We start from the raw sequence: 17222 nt of genomic DNA, 5'->3' as shown, positions 1-17222 counted from the left end.
AGCTGGAAAAATGGACTGAAAAATTGCAGACCAGTGTGAGGTGTTGCATTTTGGAAGGACAAACCAAGAAAGGACATGCATGGTAAATGGAAGGGCACTAAGGAGTGATGTAGAACAGAGGGATCTGGAAATACAGATACATGATTCCCTGAAAGTGGTGTCACAGGTGGATAGGGTTATGAATTGATCTTCATACATCAAAGTATTGAGTAGAGGAGTTAGGATGTTATGGTAAAGTCGTATAAGACATTGGTGAGGCAAGTTTGGAGTATTGTGTGCAGTTTTGGTCATCTATCTACAGGAAAGATATCAAAAAGGTAGAAAGAGTAGAGAACTGAATTACAGGAAAAGGTTAAACAGGTTATGACTGTTCCCTGCAGGGGAGATTTGGTAGAGGTATTTAAAGGGGGAGAAACAGAGTAAATGTAGATTAGTTTGAATTTCACCTACCTTCAATGGAAAAAGCCTGAGGACATGGGTTAAGGATGAAAGGAGAAAAGTTTAGGGGGAACTTCTTCACATAGAGAGTGGTGAGAATGTGGAATGAGCTGTCAGCTGATGTGAATGTAGGCTCACTTTTAACATTTAATAAGAATTTGGACAGGTACATGGATGGGAGAGGTATGGAGGGCTGTGGACTGGGTACAGGTTAGTGGGACTAGGAAAAAAATTGTTCAGCACAGACTAGAAGGGCCAATGGGCCCTTTTTCTACGTTGTAATGTTCTATTGTTCTAAAAATCATGAAATAAAATCAGATTTTCATCTTATTCCCTGACTATAAACTTGAGTGGAATATTTGGCAATACTGGTTTGAACCTGCAGATGTCATCAGGGTACAATTTATGAAGAGGGAGTGCTGGGTGGGAAAATATTAGCAGCCTTAATATTTTTGCTGTTCATTCCTTGCTGTAAGAGAAATTTTCTAGAAGAGGTGGCACGATCTCACTACCGTATTCTTGAGTTTCTGGAAAGTTGTAAGCTATGCATGCTTTGTGGAACAGACCTTTTCTGAGAATCACCAGTCAAAAGACATCTATTCACTTCTTGCATTTGTAAGAAATGAAATGGTACAAAAATTTTACTTCCCAAGGAGGGCAATGGGATTGGATGAGTTCTCAAGGAAATGACGTGCAACTATGGAACTACATTCCTGAATGCCAAAGGTAGTGCCTTTGATGTGAAAGAGAATGAGTTATCAGTGGAGAAACGTGCTTGTGGTATTAGTGGAGATATTTGACCCCTGTGGAATTTAATGCAGGATCCAGTTGTTGAAATCTTGCTGTGACCATAGAAAACCAGTTCAAAAAGGAAGAGATTTCTGCAGGGAAGGCATTGTAGGGCTGGATCAAAAGAATATATATATAGAAATGTAAAAACTGAAGGATGATAGACAAACTAAAGACTTCATATAGTCAATTAGACATGATGATATGATTATGTATCAGAACAGAAAACTAGTTGAGTAACAGTGGTAGTGTGGGAAAGAGAAAAATATTTCAGCAATCAGTATTTGGACCACAGCTTTTCTTAGATGTTAATAACTTGGAATTAGGTGTTCCAGATGCATTGAGAAAATATCTTGTCATACAAGACTGGGAGAAACTGTGAGGAGGGTTAAGTTATGGATTTATAAATAGTGTGTAGAATGTTATGACCGTTTTGAGTTTTGTGTGCCCGATGGAGATGTGGGGGGGCTGGTAGTCATGGTGGGGAGCTGGCTGATGGAGGACCTCAGTTTTCTTCAGGCTGACTTCCAGGCCAAACATTTTGGCAGTTTCCACAAAGCAGGACGTCAAGCGCTGAAGAGCTGGCTCTGAATGGGCAACTAAAGCGGCATCGTCTGCAAAGAGTAGTTCACGGACAAGTTTCTCTTGTGTCTTGGTGTGAGCTTGCAGGCGCCTCAGATTGAAGAGACTGCCATCCGTGCGGTACCGGATGTAAACAGCGTCTTCATTGTTGGGGTCTTTCATGGCTTGGTTCAGCATCATGCTGAAGAAGATTGAAAAGAGGGTTGGTGCGAGAACACAGCCTTGCTTCACGCCATTGTTAATGTATCTATCTCGGCTGCACCATTTCATCAGATGCAAGGATCGACAATGAGATAGACAACAGACTCGCCAAGGCAAATAGCGCCTTTGGAAGACTACACAAAAGAGTCTGGAAAAACAACCAACTGAAAAACCTCACAAAGATAAGCGTATACAGAGCCGTTGTCATACCCACACTCCTGTTCGGCTCCGAATCATGGGTCCTCTACCGGCATCACCTATGGCTCCTAGAACGCTTCCACCAGCGTTGTCTCCGCTCCATCCTCAACATCCATTGGAGTGTTTTCATCCCTAACGTCGAAGTACTCGAGATGGCAGAGGTCGACAGCATCGAGTCCACGCTGCTGAAGATCCAGCTGCGCTGGATGGGTCACGTCTCCAGAATGGAGGACCATCGCCTTCCCAAGATCGTGTTATATGGCGAGCTCTCCACTGGCCACCGTGACAGAGGTGCACCAAAGAAAAGGTACAAGGACTGCCTAAAGAAATTTCTTGGTGCCTGCCACATTGACCACCGCCAGTGGGCTGATAACGCCTCAAACCGTGCAACTTGGCGCCTCACAGTTTGGCGGGCAGCAACCTCCTTTGAAGAAGACTGCAGAGCCCACCTCACTGACAAAAGGCAAAGGAGGAAAAACCCAACACCCAACCCCAACCAACCAATTTTCCCCTGCAGCCGCTGCAACCGTGTCTGCCTGTCCCGCATCGGACTTGTCAGCCACAAACGAGCCTGCAGCTGACGTGGACTTTTACCCCCTCCATAAATCTTCGTCCGCGAAGCCAAGCCAAAGAAGAGAATGTTATAAATATGTGGCAAATGAAAAACAAATGGATGATGCCACCTCTTCTAGGTAATGTTTAAAAAGTTTAAATATTTGTAGGAAGAATTAATTAAAAGGCACAATTTAAAAAGTGGTACATAAAGAGAGAGATCCAAGGATACACAGTGTATTGAAAGGATAGACAGGTAAGGAGAGAAGCTGGGATGGCTCTGTTGGTAAGGAATTACATTAAATCATGAGGAAAAGGTGACATAAGATCAAAAGATGCAGAATCATTGTGGGTTGAGTTAAGAAATGGGAAGGGACGCTTTAGGCAGTTATCTACAGACTTCCAAATAATAGCTGGGATATGAACAACAAATTACAACAGCAAATAGAAAAGGAATGTCAGAAGAGCAATGTTATGATAGTCATAGGGGATTTTAACATGCAAGTAGTTTGGGGAAAATGAGGTTAGGACAGGATCGAGAGAGAATTTGTAGAATGCCTACGAGATGGTATTTTAGAGCAACTTATTGATGAGCCCACTAGGGGAGGGGGCCGTACTTCATTGTGTGTTGTGGTGATTAGATAACTTAGTGTATAGGAACTATTAGGCAGTGATCACAATATGATTGAGCTCAATATGTTATTTAACAGGGAGAAACTAAAGTCAGTACAGGGTATTTCAGTGGAGTCAGGGGAATTACAGTGGCATGGGAGAGGTACTGGCCAAAGTAGATTGGAAGGGGTCTCTTGTAGGGAGGCTGGCAAAGCAGTAATGGATACGAGTTTCTGTGAGAAATGAGGAATGTGTAGGATAGATGCAAACCAAAAAAAGAGGAAATATTCAAATAGGAAAAAATGTCACAACTGTGGTTGACAAGGGAAGTCAAAGCCAACATAAAAACAAAAGAGAGGGCATACAAGGAAGCAAAAATTATTGGGAAGATAGAAGGATGGGCTACTTTTTAAAAACTTGCAGAAGGCAACTGAAAACTCATAGGGAGGGAAAAGATTAAGTATGAAAGTAGGTTGGCAAATATCAGAGGATACAAAAATCTTCAAGTATATAAAGAGTAAAAGAGAACAGATATAGGACCACTAGAAAATGATGCAGGAGAAATAATAGTGGGAGACATTGGAGATGGCGAAGAAGCTAAATGAGTCTTTTGTATCAGTCTTCACTGTGGAAAACTTTAGCAGAGTGCCAGATGTCGAGGGCACAAGAGAAGGGAAGTGAGTGCAGTTAATATTTCAAGGGAGAAGATGCTCAGAAAGCTGAATGGTTTGAGGGTAGATAGGTCTCCTGGACCAAAAGGATTGCATATGTTTTTGTTTTGTTTTTATTTGTTGTTGTTTGTAATAAAAAGTTTAATATATTATGATACTGAAAATGTTATGTATATTTTTGAAAAAGATCAAAAAATATTCAAAAAAGAGGGGGAGGGTGACAAAGGTAGGAGATGATAGTTGAGAAAGGAGGGAGGGGACAGCAGCAATGTGAGTGATGAGGAATGGCTGGGAGGGGAAAGAAAAGGCAAGAAAGTTTAGCGGAAAGCAGAGAAGTCAATGTTAAATGCCATCTGCATGGAGAGTGCGCAGACAGAAAATAAGGTGTTGTTCCTCCAATTTGTTGGTGGGATAGTGCCGAAAATTTTGGCAGATAATGTGTTGGATGCGGAGGCTTGTAGGGTACTAAGTGAGGATGAGGGGGATTCTATGTTTCTGGGGGCAGAGGGTGCCTACCATTTCAATTTTGAGTCACACTCCCAGACTGGGAGATGCAGTGGAAGTTTTATATTTGGATTTTCAGAAGGCCACTGTCAAGGTACCATACATGAGGCTATTTAACAAGATAGCAGCTCATAGTATAACCAAAAACATGCTAGTATGGGTAGAGAATTAACTGATTGGTAGGAAGCTCGAGAATCAGAAAACAAGGAATATATTCTGCTTGGCTGACAGTTGTTAGTGGTGTTTCCAGGAGTGGGGGGGGAGGGGTGTTACTGATGGCGAGGAGTGGAGGCAACTGACCGTGGTGGGGTGGGGGTAGGACTACCCAGGTGCTGCAATTTGAAAGTGCCTACAGTATGTCTCTGCTCTGATTAGAGTGTATCAAAGGGTATGGTTGCTAGAAAATGAGTATTTTTTGGAAGACTGTGGAGGAAATGTTATGTCCTGGGCTTGAGCAGTAGTTATCCTGACAATTGCAGTAAATATTGGTGTGTTGATGCCTATTTTACTTCCTTTAATGTACTGAGAATGATGTCAGCTGATAACTGTCAAATCTACTTTATGAGCACTTCATGAAAATTAGTTCCATGGAATAGGATTTAAAGAATGTTTTTAAAGGGAGGCAAGAAAGCACTTGAACCATTATATCATTTACATCTTAATAGCCCACAGTTTAGGTTGCTTATTTCCTTGGTTGCTTTCTCTAATGAGGGAACAATAAACAATGAGCATCATAATTAAAGGTTAGGATCTCAGCTTCAATATTTAGTAAAAGATTTTCTGTACTTTCATTACAAATAAATCCACATTCAACTTCATTGAATTTATTGTAAATACAATTCATCTGTCAATCCACCAACATGTATTTCAATAATTTATTATTTTAGATATCTGATACTTTGCACGTGAATGAAACGAATGTTTTTTTTTATACAAATGGGAGATTTTTATATTATAACCAAGATTTTTATTGCAGTGAAAAATACAAGAAACAATAACCCTGGAGAATGCAGCACTTTAGGAGTTGATCTGTCAGATGTGGAACCTGAAAACACTGGTTACCAGGAGCAACCCCTCTCTGAGAATAGACACGCTGGGATCATTACTCATCGGCCATGTGGGTTCCAATCAGGCAAAAGGAAAACATTTGTTCCCTCTAAACACCCCAACTATGATGAAGCAACATTAAAGAAAAGACTACCCAGTATGGTAAGCTGTCAACTAGAATTTTAAGAATGAACTTGTGTATGTATTTTTTATTTGTGCTAATATTAATATAACCTATTTTTATTCCTGGTACGAAAGGCATTCTGCGCATGAGACATTATGATGCCAATTGACTTGCTGAAGCGTGACTGATTTTGTGCAGCATGCGACTTCCCCCTGGGTGGTGTGAATGGTTTTTATTGCATAGTTCAACAGCTTCCGTTAAAGATTATCTTGACAGATTGTGACCTTTTTTGATTTTATTGTATATCACAAGATTTTGGTGTTATCAAATCTAGGTAATTTTGTTATATTATGCAGAAGTAAAGCACAATGTACAGTGGAAATTACTCAAATGATGTGTACAATTCCATACATGTTTATGGAACTGAATATTGCAGTGAAAGAATGACAACAGAATTGGAAGTGAAGGAACTGACATGGCTTTTCTGAGCCAAGTTGGGATATAGAAGTGCTGTGGGAGTTAAGTGTTGGCAGTAAATGTAGCCAATCTAACATCTGAACATACATCTGCTGATAGCACAAAGTATCCAACTGTTTCATTCTGGAATTCTGACTTGGGAGAGGCTCCTTTTCCTTGTGCTTGCAGGTGACATCCTTGTGAATCTCACTTTTGTTACCTCACAAATGTTGAGTCAACTAACCTTACCAGAGGAACCATAATGTATTTCATGTATTTAAAGTTATTAGAGGCATTAATGTAACAGTTGTTGTGTTTGGTGTAGATTGACTATTTTGCAGTTGCATTCCACATTTTAAAGCTGATTCATGTGACTTTCACATACAATATTTTGCTGCTCTATCCCTTTGGAACCCTTATCAGTTTTAGTCAATAGTTCAGCCTGCTGTGTGCTCAGTCCTCTCCTGTTTACGGTATTGACCCACAACTGCGTCACCAGATCCAGCTTCAACAGTGTCATCAAGTTTTCAGATGACACTACAGTAGTTGATGACTCACACTGTAGAGAAGAGGTGGAAAATCTTATGAAATGTGAGAGAGTAATAACCTGAGTCTCAATGTGGAGAAGATGAAGGAGAGAGCGTGGACTTCAGGAGGACCAGGAACAACGATCCTTCATTGCACAACAACTCTGTAGTAGAGACAATGGAGAGCACTGACTTCTTTGGAGTTCACTTAACTAGTGGCCTATCGTGGATACTTAGCATCCACTCGCTTGTCAAGAAAGTGCAACAGCAACTGCACTTCCTGAGAAGACTAAAGTGGGCAAGGGTACGGTGACCATTATATTAACGTTCTAAAGGAGCTCTACCAAGAGCACTCTGTCTAGCTGCATCATAGTGTGGTATGGTTGCTGCAGAGAAATGGATGGGAGGTCAATCCACAGGGTCATGAGTGGCAGAGAGGGTCACTGAAGTCTCTCTCCTCCCCTCCCCCCCCCCCAACCCATATCGATGTGATGCATCGGGATTGTTGTTTGAAGAAGGTGCGCAAAATTACTGAGGGCCCATTCCACCCTGCACACAGCATCTTTCAGTTGCTCCCATCAGGAAAGAGATACAGGAATCTCAGAGCCAGCACCACCAGGCTGAGGAGCAGCTTCTTCTCACAGGCAGTGAGACCTGTGCTGAATGACCAAAGGAACTGCTCACACTATCCATCCGAGACTCATCTGCACAAAGCAACAATTATTTATTTATTTTTATGGATAAAATACTTGTCCTGCAGATATATTATGTGTGTTGTGATTGGTTGTGTGTCTGCATGGTTTGCACCAATAAAAATAATCGTCTTCCATTTCTAACACTTTCATAAGAGTGGTGAAATTTCACGTATGCTAATAATAAATGACCATGAAGGCAGCAAGGTTAGTGAAACGGTTAGCACAATGTTGTTATAGAATCAGCAACGGTCCTTCTTTTTTTTTATTTATTTATTTTTTTTAATTTTTTATTTTTCACACCATAAATCACAATAGCCATGATATACACTTTTTCTTTTCCACGCATTTACAGTGACTTTTTCTCCCTCCCCCCTCCCTCCTCCCAAGCCACCCCCCCATCCCCCCCCCCCTCATCCATTTTAGTTATACAATCTAGGTTGCATTAATTCAGTTAGACAATGTTGTCATTCAACAAAAATACACCAGAAATTCTACTGAGTCCATTCTTTTCTTTTCTTCTCCTTCCATCAACTTAGGTAATGTTTGTTCCCGGTAGGTTTTCGCTATTGTATTTAATGTAAGGCTCCCATACTTGTTCGAATATTTCAATATTATTTCTTAAACTATATGTTATTTTTTCTAATGGAATACATTTATTCATTTCTATATACCATTGTTGTATTTTCAAATTATCTTCCAATTTCCAGGAGCAACGGTCCTTCTTTAAGGAGTTTCAACATTCTTCCCATGACCTGCGTGGATTTCCTCTGGGTGCTCCAGTTTCCTCTCACCCTCAAAGCATACAGAGTTTGGAGATTCATTGGTATACAGTTAGTCCCCGACATACATCTGAAATTATGACCGCCAGGTTGGCCATAACGCGGATTGGTCGTAACTCAGGGACCTTTGGCTGCCGCCAGGAGCAGGGATCACTGTATACAGTATTTTTAATACAAAATATGTACTTGTAGTGTAGTTCTATCTAATATTTTTTTAAAATTTGGTTATATATGCTGGTAGATGTAACTCGCGTAGGTCGGAAGTAGAGGATTACCTATATTTGGTTGGCACTGGCTTGTAATTTCATAATAGCAGCTCTATCTTAATAAGAGTGTCGGTATGTGTGATGAAACACTAATTTTTAACCTTCATAAACTTTCGTGATGTTGATGGTAGGAGTGGTGCAATGGGTTTCAAGATTGTATCTGCAGTCTAATAAACTAAAAATTCAAAACTGCAAGTGCTAGAAATCTGAAATAGAAACAGAAAATGGTGGAAGCACTGATCATCCATCAGAGCTGATGATCAAGTTCTGATGAAGTTCAGTTCTGATGAAGGGTCTTCTAACCTGAAACATTAAGAAATACCTGACAGATCTGTCTCCTCAGACCAGGCCAAGGAAGTAGGTGTAGATTGTATATACCAGCAGGATACAAGTACAGTACAACTCTGATTATCCAAAATGGTGTGGATCGGGCCTATGTCGGATAAACGTTTTTTAATTCTCACCAAAACAATGCTGGCCACCGCCAATCACCGAGACCTCCCAAACATAGTCAATCCCTGATGCGATCCCAACACTGCCACTGATCCACAGGGAAGCTTCCCAGAACACTCACTGGTGAGTTGGTTGTCTCCTGTTCTCCTGGTCACCAGAGCTTCCGACGCCGGAGTCTCAGCTCCAAATCCTCCCCTTGGCCTTCCGCACACTGGGGAGTCCTGTGTGCATATGCGGTAGTAGGTCAAGGGGAGGTTTTGGGGTCGGTTTCAGGGAGGAGGGAGGGAATGCCACTGAACCCAAGGTCCTGCTCCTTGATGATGCCAGGACAAGGGATTCTTCGAACTGCTTGCAGCTGGGAGACAGTAGCATGCAGTTTGAGAGTGAGAGTTGGAGAGAAAAGTCAATAAGGGATGTTAAAGAAGAAATTAAACCAGAGAGTGGAGGGAGTTACCTGAAATGAGAACAATCGTCATTCTAATTTCATGTCGGGTGAATTTTTTTTCAACCTGTGAGGTCAGTTTGATTCCAAAAAATTTTGGATAAACGAGGATTTCTGATTTGCTTCGGATATCCTCATTTATCCAAAATTTTTTAAAACTTTCAGATAAATGAGGATTTTGGAGAATCTGATTTCGGATGATCGGGGAAAAAGAATGAGTTCGAACTTTTTCATAAATGAACGAATTGTGTTACTATTTACTTGCACTGTTCAGAAAAGGAAGGTGTTCTGAAAATCTGGGACAATTTCCATAATGTTGTCGTAAGTGCCCCCTTTAATGCGAGATGTAAAGCTGTGGTTCTCTCTGCTCCTTTGTGTGTTTTTGCGTGCATATATGTTGCAGACCGACACAGCTGATTGAGAAATGGGCAGGATGAATTTATGGGTGCAAAACATGCCTGCATCATCAGCATTTCAGTATCATCTTCTTTTCTTCTTTGGCTTGGCTTCGCGGACGAAGATTTATGGAGGGGTAGGTCCACGTCTGCTGCAGGCTCGTTGGTGACTGACTAGTCCGATGCGGGACAGGCAGGCATGGTTGCAGCGGTTGCAAAGGAAAATTGGTGGGTTGGGGTTGGGTGTTGGGTTTTTCCTCCCATGTCTTTTGTCACAAGTGAGGTGGGCCCTGTGGTCTTCTTCAAAGGAGGTTGCTGCCCGCCGAACTGTGAGGCGCCAAGATGCACGGTTGGAGGCGAGATCAGCCCACTGGCGGTGGTCCCAAAATGTGGCAGTATCATATATTTTAGGAAAACATGCCAAGGTTTTTTTTTATTGCCCTTAAAAAGCCCATTAGGCCACTCTAATGAATATCATGGGCATTACTGAGAATAAAGCAGAAAAGTGACAGTCCAGGTTAAGTTTTAAAGTACAACAGCACTGGGTTCATCCTATCCTTCAGTTACCTCTGTTGGCTTGCCTGCTGGAGCAACTTGGTGAAGAAATTCCATCCATCTACTCCATTCCCCTGAGGTTGATAGTCGTAGAGTTCAAAAGCATGGAAATGGGTTCTTTGACCCAACTTGTCCATGCTGAACCAAGTGGTTTACTTAAAATAATCCCACTTGTCTGCATTTAGACTATAACCCTCTAAATCTTACCCGTGTCCCTGTGTAAATGTATTCCATATACTTATCATCCTCTGTCCTTTTGTTTTAGACTCTCCTCCCAGGGGAAAAAAAAGACCATGACTATTTACCTTATTTATGCACCTCATAATTGTATAAATATCTATAAAGTCACTCCTCAGCCTCTTACACACTATGATGAAAAACCCCATCCTCCTCCTCTAACTCAGGGCTGTATCTTTTCTGCATCTTTTCCAGATTAATAACATCCTTCCTATAGTTGGGTGACAAGAACTGGCTACAATATTCCAAATTAGTTCTCACCAACATCTTGTACAGCTATAACATGATATCTCTACTCCAGTACTCAGTGCCCTAACCAATGAAGACAAGTCAATGCCTGTGTTGCCACTTTCAAGGGACTATGTACCTGTATCCTCAAGTATCTTCATTTCTGCAAGATCTCCCCTGGGCCCAACATGTACTGTATAGGTTCTGCCCAAGTTTAACCTGCCAAAGTGTTAACACCTCATTCTTGCATGAGAAGGGTGAAGAGGTGGTGTGTGGAATGCATGGAGGTGTTCTCTCTTCATCTTAAAAGCAGGTATATTGGAATGGAGATGATGGAGAGGAAGAGAAATTTGGAGAACTTTAGAAAAGAATGCTGATGATGAATGGACTTGTTTTGTTGCATTCTTGGTGGCTATTTGTTCAGATACATGTTCTAGCATTTGTCTTTTTCACAACTGGAGCTTTATGGAAATGCTCCTTTCAAAGTGGGAATCCGTTGTGTATTACCAAGTTATTAATCATTTTCTTTATACCCAACTCCATATCTACATCAAACAGTGCCTGATGTAATGAAATTGAGTCCTGGAGCAAGCTACCTCTAAGAAAATATTAAGTGGTGTCTACTCTAAGACCAGTTCATCTATGCAATGTCACAGAAGAGTAAAATGCATTTGATGTTGCTAAACCTGCCATTATAATTGATAAAAGTTCAGTGGAAAATGGGTCAAATGCAGATTTGTGATATTTGTTATAATTATATCATGTTGTATTACATAATTTATTGTGGGTTGTTTATAAAATATAGAGATTTCACAAATAACTGCAAGTCTTCTGATGTAGTAAATAGTACATCACTGAATCACCACAATTGACCAATTTGAATGAAAAAGTGTCAATACTGTACATCCATTACAACTGCTCTTCTTTGTTTTAATCAGACTTTTCAGGAATGTATTACATTTCACCAAGTTTGTGAAAATGTAAGTTTGTGACAGTGATGCGAGCCTTCTGGAATAACTTTTCCATGGATGGCGTAATATCTTGCGTTGAACTTGCTTCCTTTCCTTCTGTCTTGCCTAGCTGCAAGAGAGAGAATGGAAATTAGTTTGTTCAGTCCCAATAATCATATTTCTTGCCAAAATCAATCATTATGCTCCAAAATGTCTACCCACTATTGGTGCCATTGTATGGTGATTGGGAGATTAATGTGCAATGCTACGAAACTGATCCAATCTAACCTTTCATTCATTTTAGATCTTGAGCATAATAAGTAGAAGCCTTCCTCTACTTCCTTTGATAGAAAGGAGAATCTTCACTTAATCACAGCAATGCTTCATATTGGTATTAAAATAAATACACCATGATGGATAATATCCGAATCCATCTCTGATTTGTAATCTTGGGTTTAATCATCCCAAAATGGCTTAAAATACTAGGAAAAAATTTAAATGGCAAAGTGAACACATTAATATTTTAGTCAATGCAGTGGCAGCTTGTGTTATGATAAGTAACTTAGCCTTTGGTTTTTGACATAAAATGGAGCTACTTACCAGTTTTATTCATGTATTAGAACTCTCTGTGAATCAATGCATTTTGAGCAATTTTACAAAAAAACATGTTATCAACTGTGTAACCATTGTTACATGACAAGTTGGGCAGATAACAATTAATGTATATTTCAGCAGACAAGTCGACTGGCAGATAAGTCGTGTCCCCATTTTCAGCCTAACTTGTGGTTTTATCATATATCGGGCGAATATGTTGACCCCCAAAATTCATGATGACTGAGCTGTTGGGCGTTGGCTGAGGGTGGTTGTTATCATGGAGGTTCCGGCAAAACAATGAAGTGTGAAGTGAGTTTTCAGTTAAAAGTGATAGAAATGACCAAAAAATCCAGCCACTGAGCTGCTGTGAGAAAATTTGAGATCTAAGTGAAGTTGGGAAGAGATTGGAGAAAGAAAGAAGAGACTTTAAGAAAAATACCAAAAAGGCAATGTTCAATGAGAAGAGAAATCGCTCGTTGGCCAGAGTTGGAACATCGCGTCACAGAATGGGTAGGCGAACAGAGGCAAGATTGCTGCATAGTCACACGAAATAAAATAAGAACATTTGCACTGAAATGGGCAAAGTCACACCCAGAATACAGTAAAAATTTTGAAGCAACAGTAGCCTGGTGCAACCATTTCATGATCAGGAAAAATCTGGTATTACGATAAAAGACAAAAATTGCTCAGAAACTACTGTACCAAAAGATCTTGATCATAAAGTTGTAAGTTTTACCAGTTTATTATATGTAACTGGCAGAAACACCAGTTTGCATTGGCAAATCTCAGAAACATGGACAAAACCCCCATAAATTTTGACATGATACCCAATAGAACAGTGGAATGTAAAGGTGTGAAAACTGTGCAAACCAGAAGTACAGGCCACGAAAGGACCAGGGTGTTATCGTGCATGGCCAGTGGGACAAAGTTAAGACCTATGGTAATCTTCAAGCACAAACTTAAACCTAAAATAAAATTCCCAGCAGGTATTTTCGTACATTTTCATGAAAAAGGATGGATGGATGGATGAAAATAATGTAAAACTATGGATGGACAATGTATGGAACAGATGGTTTACAAAAGGAATGGAGTTTGCTGGTCTGGAATATGTTTCATAACCACATAACTGAGAATACTAAAAGTAAATTAGCATTAAATAATACTTACATGGTGGTTATCCCAGGTGGTTTGATGTCTCTATTGCAACCGCTAATTGTCTGCTTGAACAAGCCATTCAAAGACCATGTGCTTGAAGAATGGAATACATGGATGACGAGTGTAGGAAAATTATTCACAGAAGGCAGGGCAATGCATGCTGCATCACTTGATGTGCTGTGTGCCTTTGGGATAAATTGAAAGCAGAAACTGTAATAAAACCATTTTTAAAATGCAGATTCTCTTGTGCAATGGATGGTATGGAAGAAGATTTATTGTGGGACACTGACCACGAAGTTGAAGCCACCTCATCAGATACAGATGGGAACCATATGATGACTGTTTAAACAGTGAGACTATGGATGTGCTTGCTGCCATCTTTGCTTCAGACGATGATAGTGATTTTAAAGGATTCTAATTTTTTTTTCAATTAAAAAAATTTGTTCAAATACACTGGTAGCATGAAAATTTGTTGTAGTTGAGGTTTTTTTTTGTTTTTTAAGGGTTGACTTATACGCTGAATCAATGCTGAGTGGTTTTTTGAGTTAAATTTAAGGTCTCAAAAGTCTATCTAATGTATAATTTGGCCCTCCATTTTTGAGTGATTTTTGAGGGTTTCAAGACTCAACTTTTACATCGAAATAGATGGTATGTTTCCAGAAGCATTGCAGTTCCACTTTCAGAAGTTTTGATACCAAATAATACAAATCCCATGCATCTGAATCTGTGCTTTTAGTATTTCAATAAATTACTGATATTTCTGTTTATCCAGGCAAGACCATCTGTGTCGAGGAGACTATCAGATGATGAAGATTATGAGGAGTTCTATGATGAGGAATCTGATGCAATGCCAGATAATGTGAGCAGAAAACAATGCAATATTTCTTTTCTTTTCACATAATAAACCATACTGACCAAAATACATACAGACATTTTTCTCTTGAATATATAGTGTCGTTTTTTCCCCTTTTTCCCTCCTCCCTTCCCTCCCTCCCCCACCCCCTTCCCATTTATTCAAAGTTCAATCTATAAGATACATTAAACCCGTTAAACAATGTCGTCACTTAATAAAATGAACAAGAAATTTTTGTCTTTTACTTTTTATATATTTCTTAATGCCAAGATTTGTCACCTTCTTTTATGCTTCAACTTCTGTTCTTTGAATGACCTTTTTTCTTATTTTCTACTCAAATTGTTAAATGCCTTGGCTATGCTATGATATAAAAATGGAATCTATTGTTACCATACTGGGATAGAATACCCCAGCAACCTCTTCTCAAGAAAAACTGGAAATGAAAAATAAATGGTGTAAGTGGATCCCACCCTTCATTTAAAAAAATAAATAAATATTTAGATTTTAATAGAATACATCAGAGCAGTATCAGTATTTCACTGAAATGTATTATGGTTCTTCATCCTCTTTTCTGGAGCTACACAAATTTCTAAGCTGCATCTGGTCAGTAAATGACAGTAATAAACAGCCCACAATCTTGTTAAACAAGAAAGTCTGCAGTCTCAAAAATGCTGGAGAAACTCAGCAAGTCACACAGTATTCTTTGTGTAGCAAAGATAACAATGTATAGCCAATGTTTTATGCCTGAGCTCTCATCGAGATATAAGGAAAGGCACCTGAATAAAATGGTGAGTGAAGGGGCAGGGGAAGAAGCACAAGCTCACAGGCAAGAGGGAGGACACTAGAGAAAAAAATCTGAGAAGTGATAGGGGAGGGGGCAATGAGCTGGAGAAAAGGAGACAGAGGGTTGGGGAAGAGAGAGAGAACAGAGAGCAGTCCAATAGAAACCAAAGAAGTCAATGTTAATGCAATTTCGTTGGAGAGTGTCCAGAGGAATATTAGGTGCCGCTCCTCAAATTTATGGGTGGCCTTGGTTTGGCAATGCATGAGGCCATTGACATATTGGCATAGAATTAAAATGGATGACCACTGGGAGATCCCCGCCATTGCTGTAGACAGAGCAAAGGTGCTCAGTGAAATGATCTCCCAGTCTGCCTCCAGTCTGTCCAATGGGATGCAATGGGAGGAATGGATACAGTAGATAACCCTGCAGAATCATCTGAAGTGCTGCTTTACTTGGGAAATACTGTTTGGAGCCTTGAATGGTGGTGAGGGAGGAGGTGTGGGCATATGTGTAGGTACCAAAGTGGTGACTAATGGGAAGGGATGAGTGGTTGATGGAGTCAAGGAGGGAGTAGATCCTCTCGAAGGAGGAGAGGGGAAGATGTGTCTGGAGTGGGATCATGTTGTAGGTGATGGAAATTGCGAAGAATGATGTGTTGGATGCAGAGGCTGGTGGAGTGGTAGGTGAGGACAAGGGGAATGCTGTCCTTGCCCATAATCTTGGCCCTGGCAAAACACAAACCTTTATGGTGTGTACCTAAAAGTGATATTGGCTTATTTTCACAATGAAAAATATGATTTGCTTCCTGTAAAAATGTAAGTCTGCTAATATCATTCAAGAAAGATAGATTGGTGTACAGCTTCACATGGGGCTACTGTAGACTGCCATCATTAATCATCTCCTTTCCACAAAAACACTTGATCACTTGCCACTTTCCTGATAGCACTGCTCCCTCCAGCTCTTCTCTCTTCATCCATTTCTTGCCCTCTACATACTTCCACCCTTCTAATCACTGATCTATTGCAATGCATTTAAAATGACATGAGAGTTCATTTGCCTTTAAAAGGCAGACATTTTGATATGTGAAAGATAACTTCTCCCCCTTTGAAAGGAAAACTATACTGCAAGAGATAGCTGAAGTAATTTCAAGAACTAGCATTTCATTTTACACAAACTCTCTGCACATCATTCTCCTTGGAAGGGGAAAGATATTTTCTTTTGGAGCTATAATTTTCTGGTGTGGGATTTTTTTTTTAATTTGCTTTTTCATTAATTTAAATATGTCTTATTTAATTTGCTATTTAATTAATCAGGCAAGTGACTTATCGGAGAGTTCTGAAAATGGAGGTCAGCAAACCTCACTGATGGAAGTTATCAACTATTGTCAGGTAAGAAATTTACCTTTTAAATACCCTTCCAACTGTGTTAACAGTCCTGAACTGGTTATTTTATGTGGCTTCCCTGTACATCTTGTGCTAGATGAACATAAAACCAATTTCATACTTGAAGCAGCTGCCTTCTAAGATGTCTTCACCTGCATCATTACTGTTAAGCTCACAAAACAAATGCCACAGCACAAACAGGGAAAAGTGCCTGAAAGTTGTGCCCACCTTTTCTTAAGCTATCTTTGTAAATGTACAAACATGTTTTTTTTTAATATCAGTTTAGCTGTGGAGCAATTAGTTCTTATTCGCTCCAGACTAGCTGATTTAATTGTATTCTTTGAGGTACTTAATAAATGCATATCTGTCTTTTGGAATTTGAAGTGTTATTTTCAGAATATTTAAGGAAAATACATTTCTTTAGTTAAAAGTGCTGCTTCCATTGCAAAACTAAAGCTGGGTTAACCCAGTGGTAGAACATTGATTTCTGGTTTGTCTATTACACAATTATAATTTATGCTCATGTTAGAATTTTGGAATCCTAATAATAATGGAGATCTTCACTCTGCCAAGAACCAGCTACACACATCATTAAGGAGCAATGCAGTGTTTGCAGAATTAGAGGATGCAATTGGGCTCTATGTGCATACTTATAAATCTTTTGTGATATTTACAGATAATTGTTTTTCTCTTCAGTGTCCTATCTCTGCTTATGTATAATGTTACAATTATTTCCTGTTCCTTTTGGAATGG

At 39.8% G+C, this 17222-nt stretch overlaps 1 protein-coding gene across 11 annotated transcripts in view; it reads left to right on the top strand.

The window, feature by feature from the left end:
• LOC138738828 (uncharacterized) overlaps positions 1-17222 on the top strand; it is a 125660-nt gene that overhangs the window by 42457 nt on the left and 65981 nt on the right. For all 11 annotated transcript variants that reach the window (XR_011341793.1, XR_011341792.1, XR_011341794.1 and 8 more), the window contains 3 exons: positions 5524-5756; positions 14223-14309; positions 16401-16475. Coding sequence is in view for 8 of the 11 variants with exons in the window: in XM_069889860.1 (XP_069745961.1) it covers positions 5524-5756; positions 14223-14309; positions 16401-16475 (395 nt within the window). In the remaining 3 variants the exon portion in view is untranslated. The remainder of the gene's footprint in view (positions 1-5523; positions 5757-14222; positions 14310-16400; positions 16476-17222) is intronic.

Source organism: Narcine bancroftii, chromosome 7, assembly GCF_036971445.1.
Source record: "Narcine bancroftii isolate sNarBan1 chromosome 7, sNarBan1.hap1, whole genome shotgun sequence".
In the NCBI taxonomy this organism is placed as follows: domain Eukaryota; kingdom Metazoa; phylum Chordata; class Chondrichthyes; order Torpediniformes; family Narcinidae; genus Narcine; species Narcine bancroftii.
Note: the sequence above shows the minus strand (reverse complement) of the source record. Positions and strands in the feature narration are given on the sequence as shown.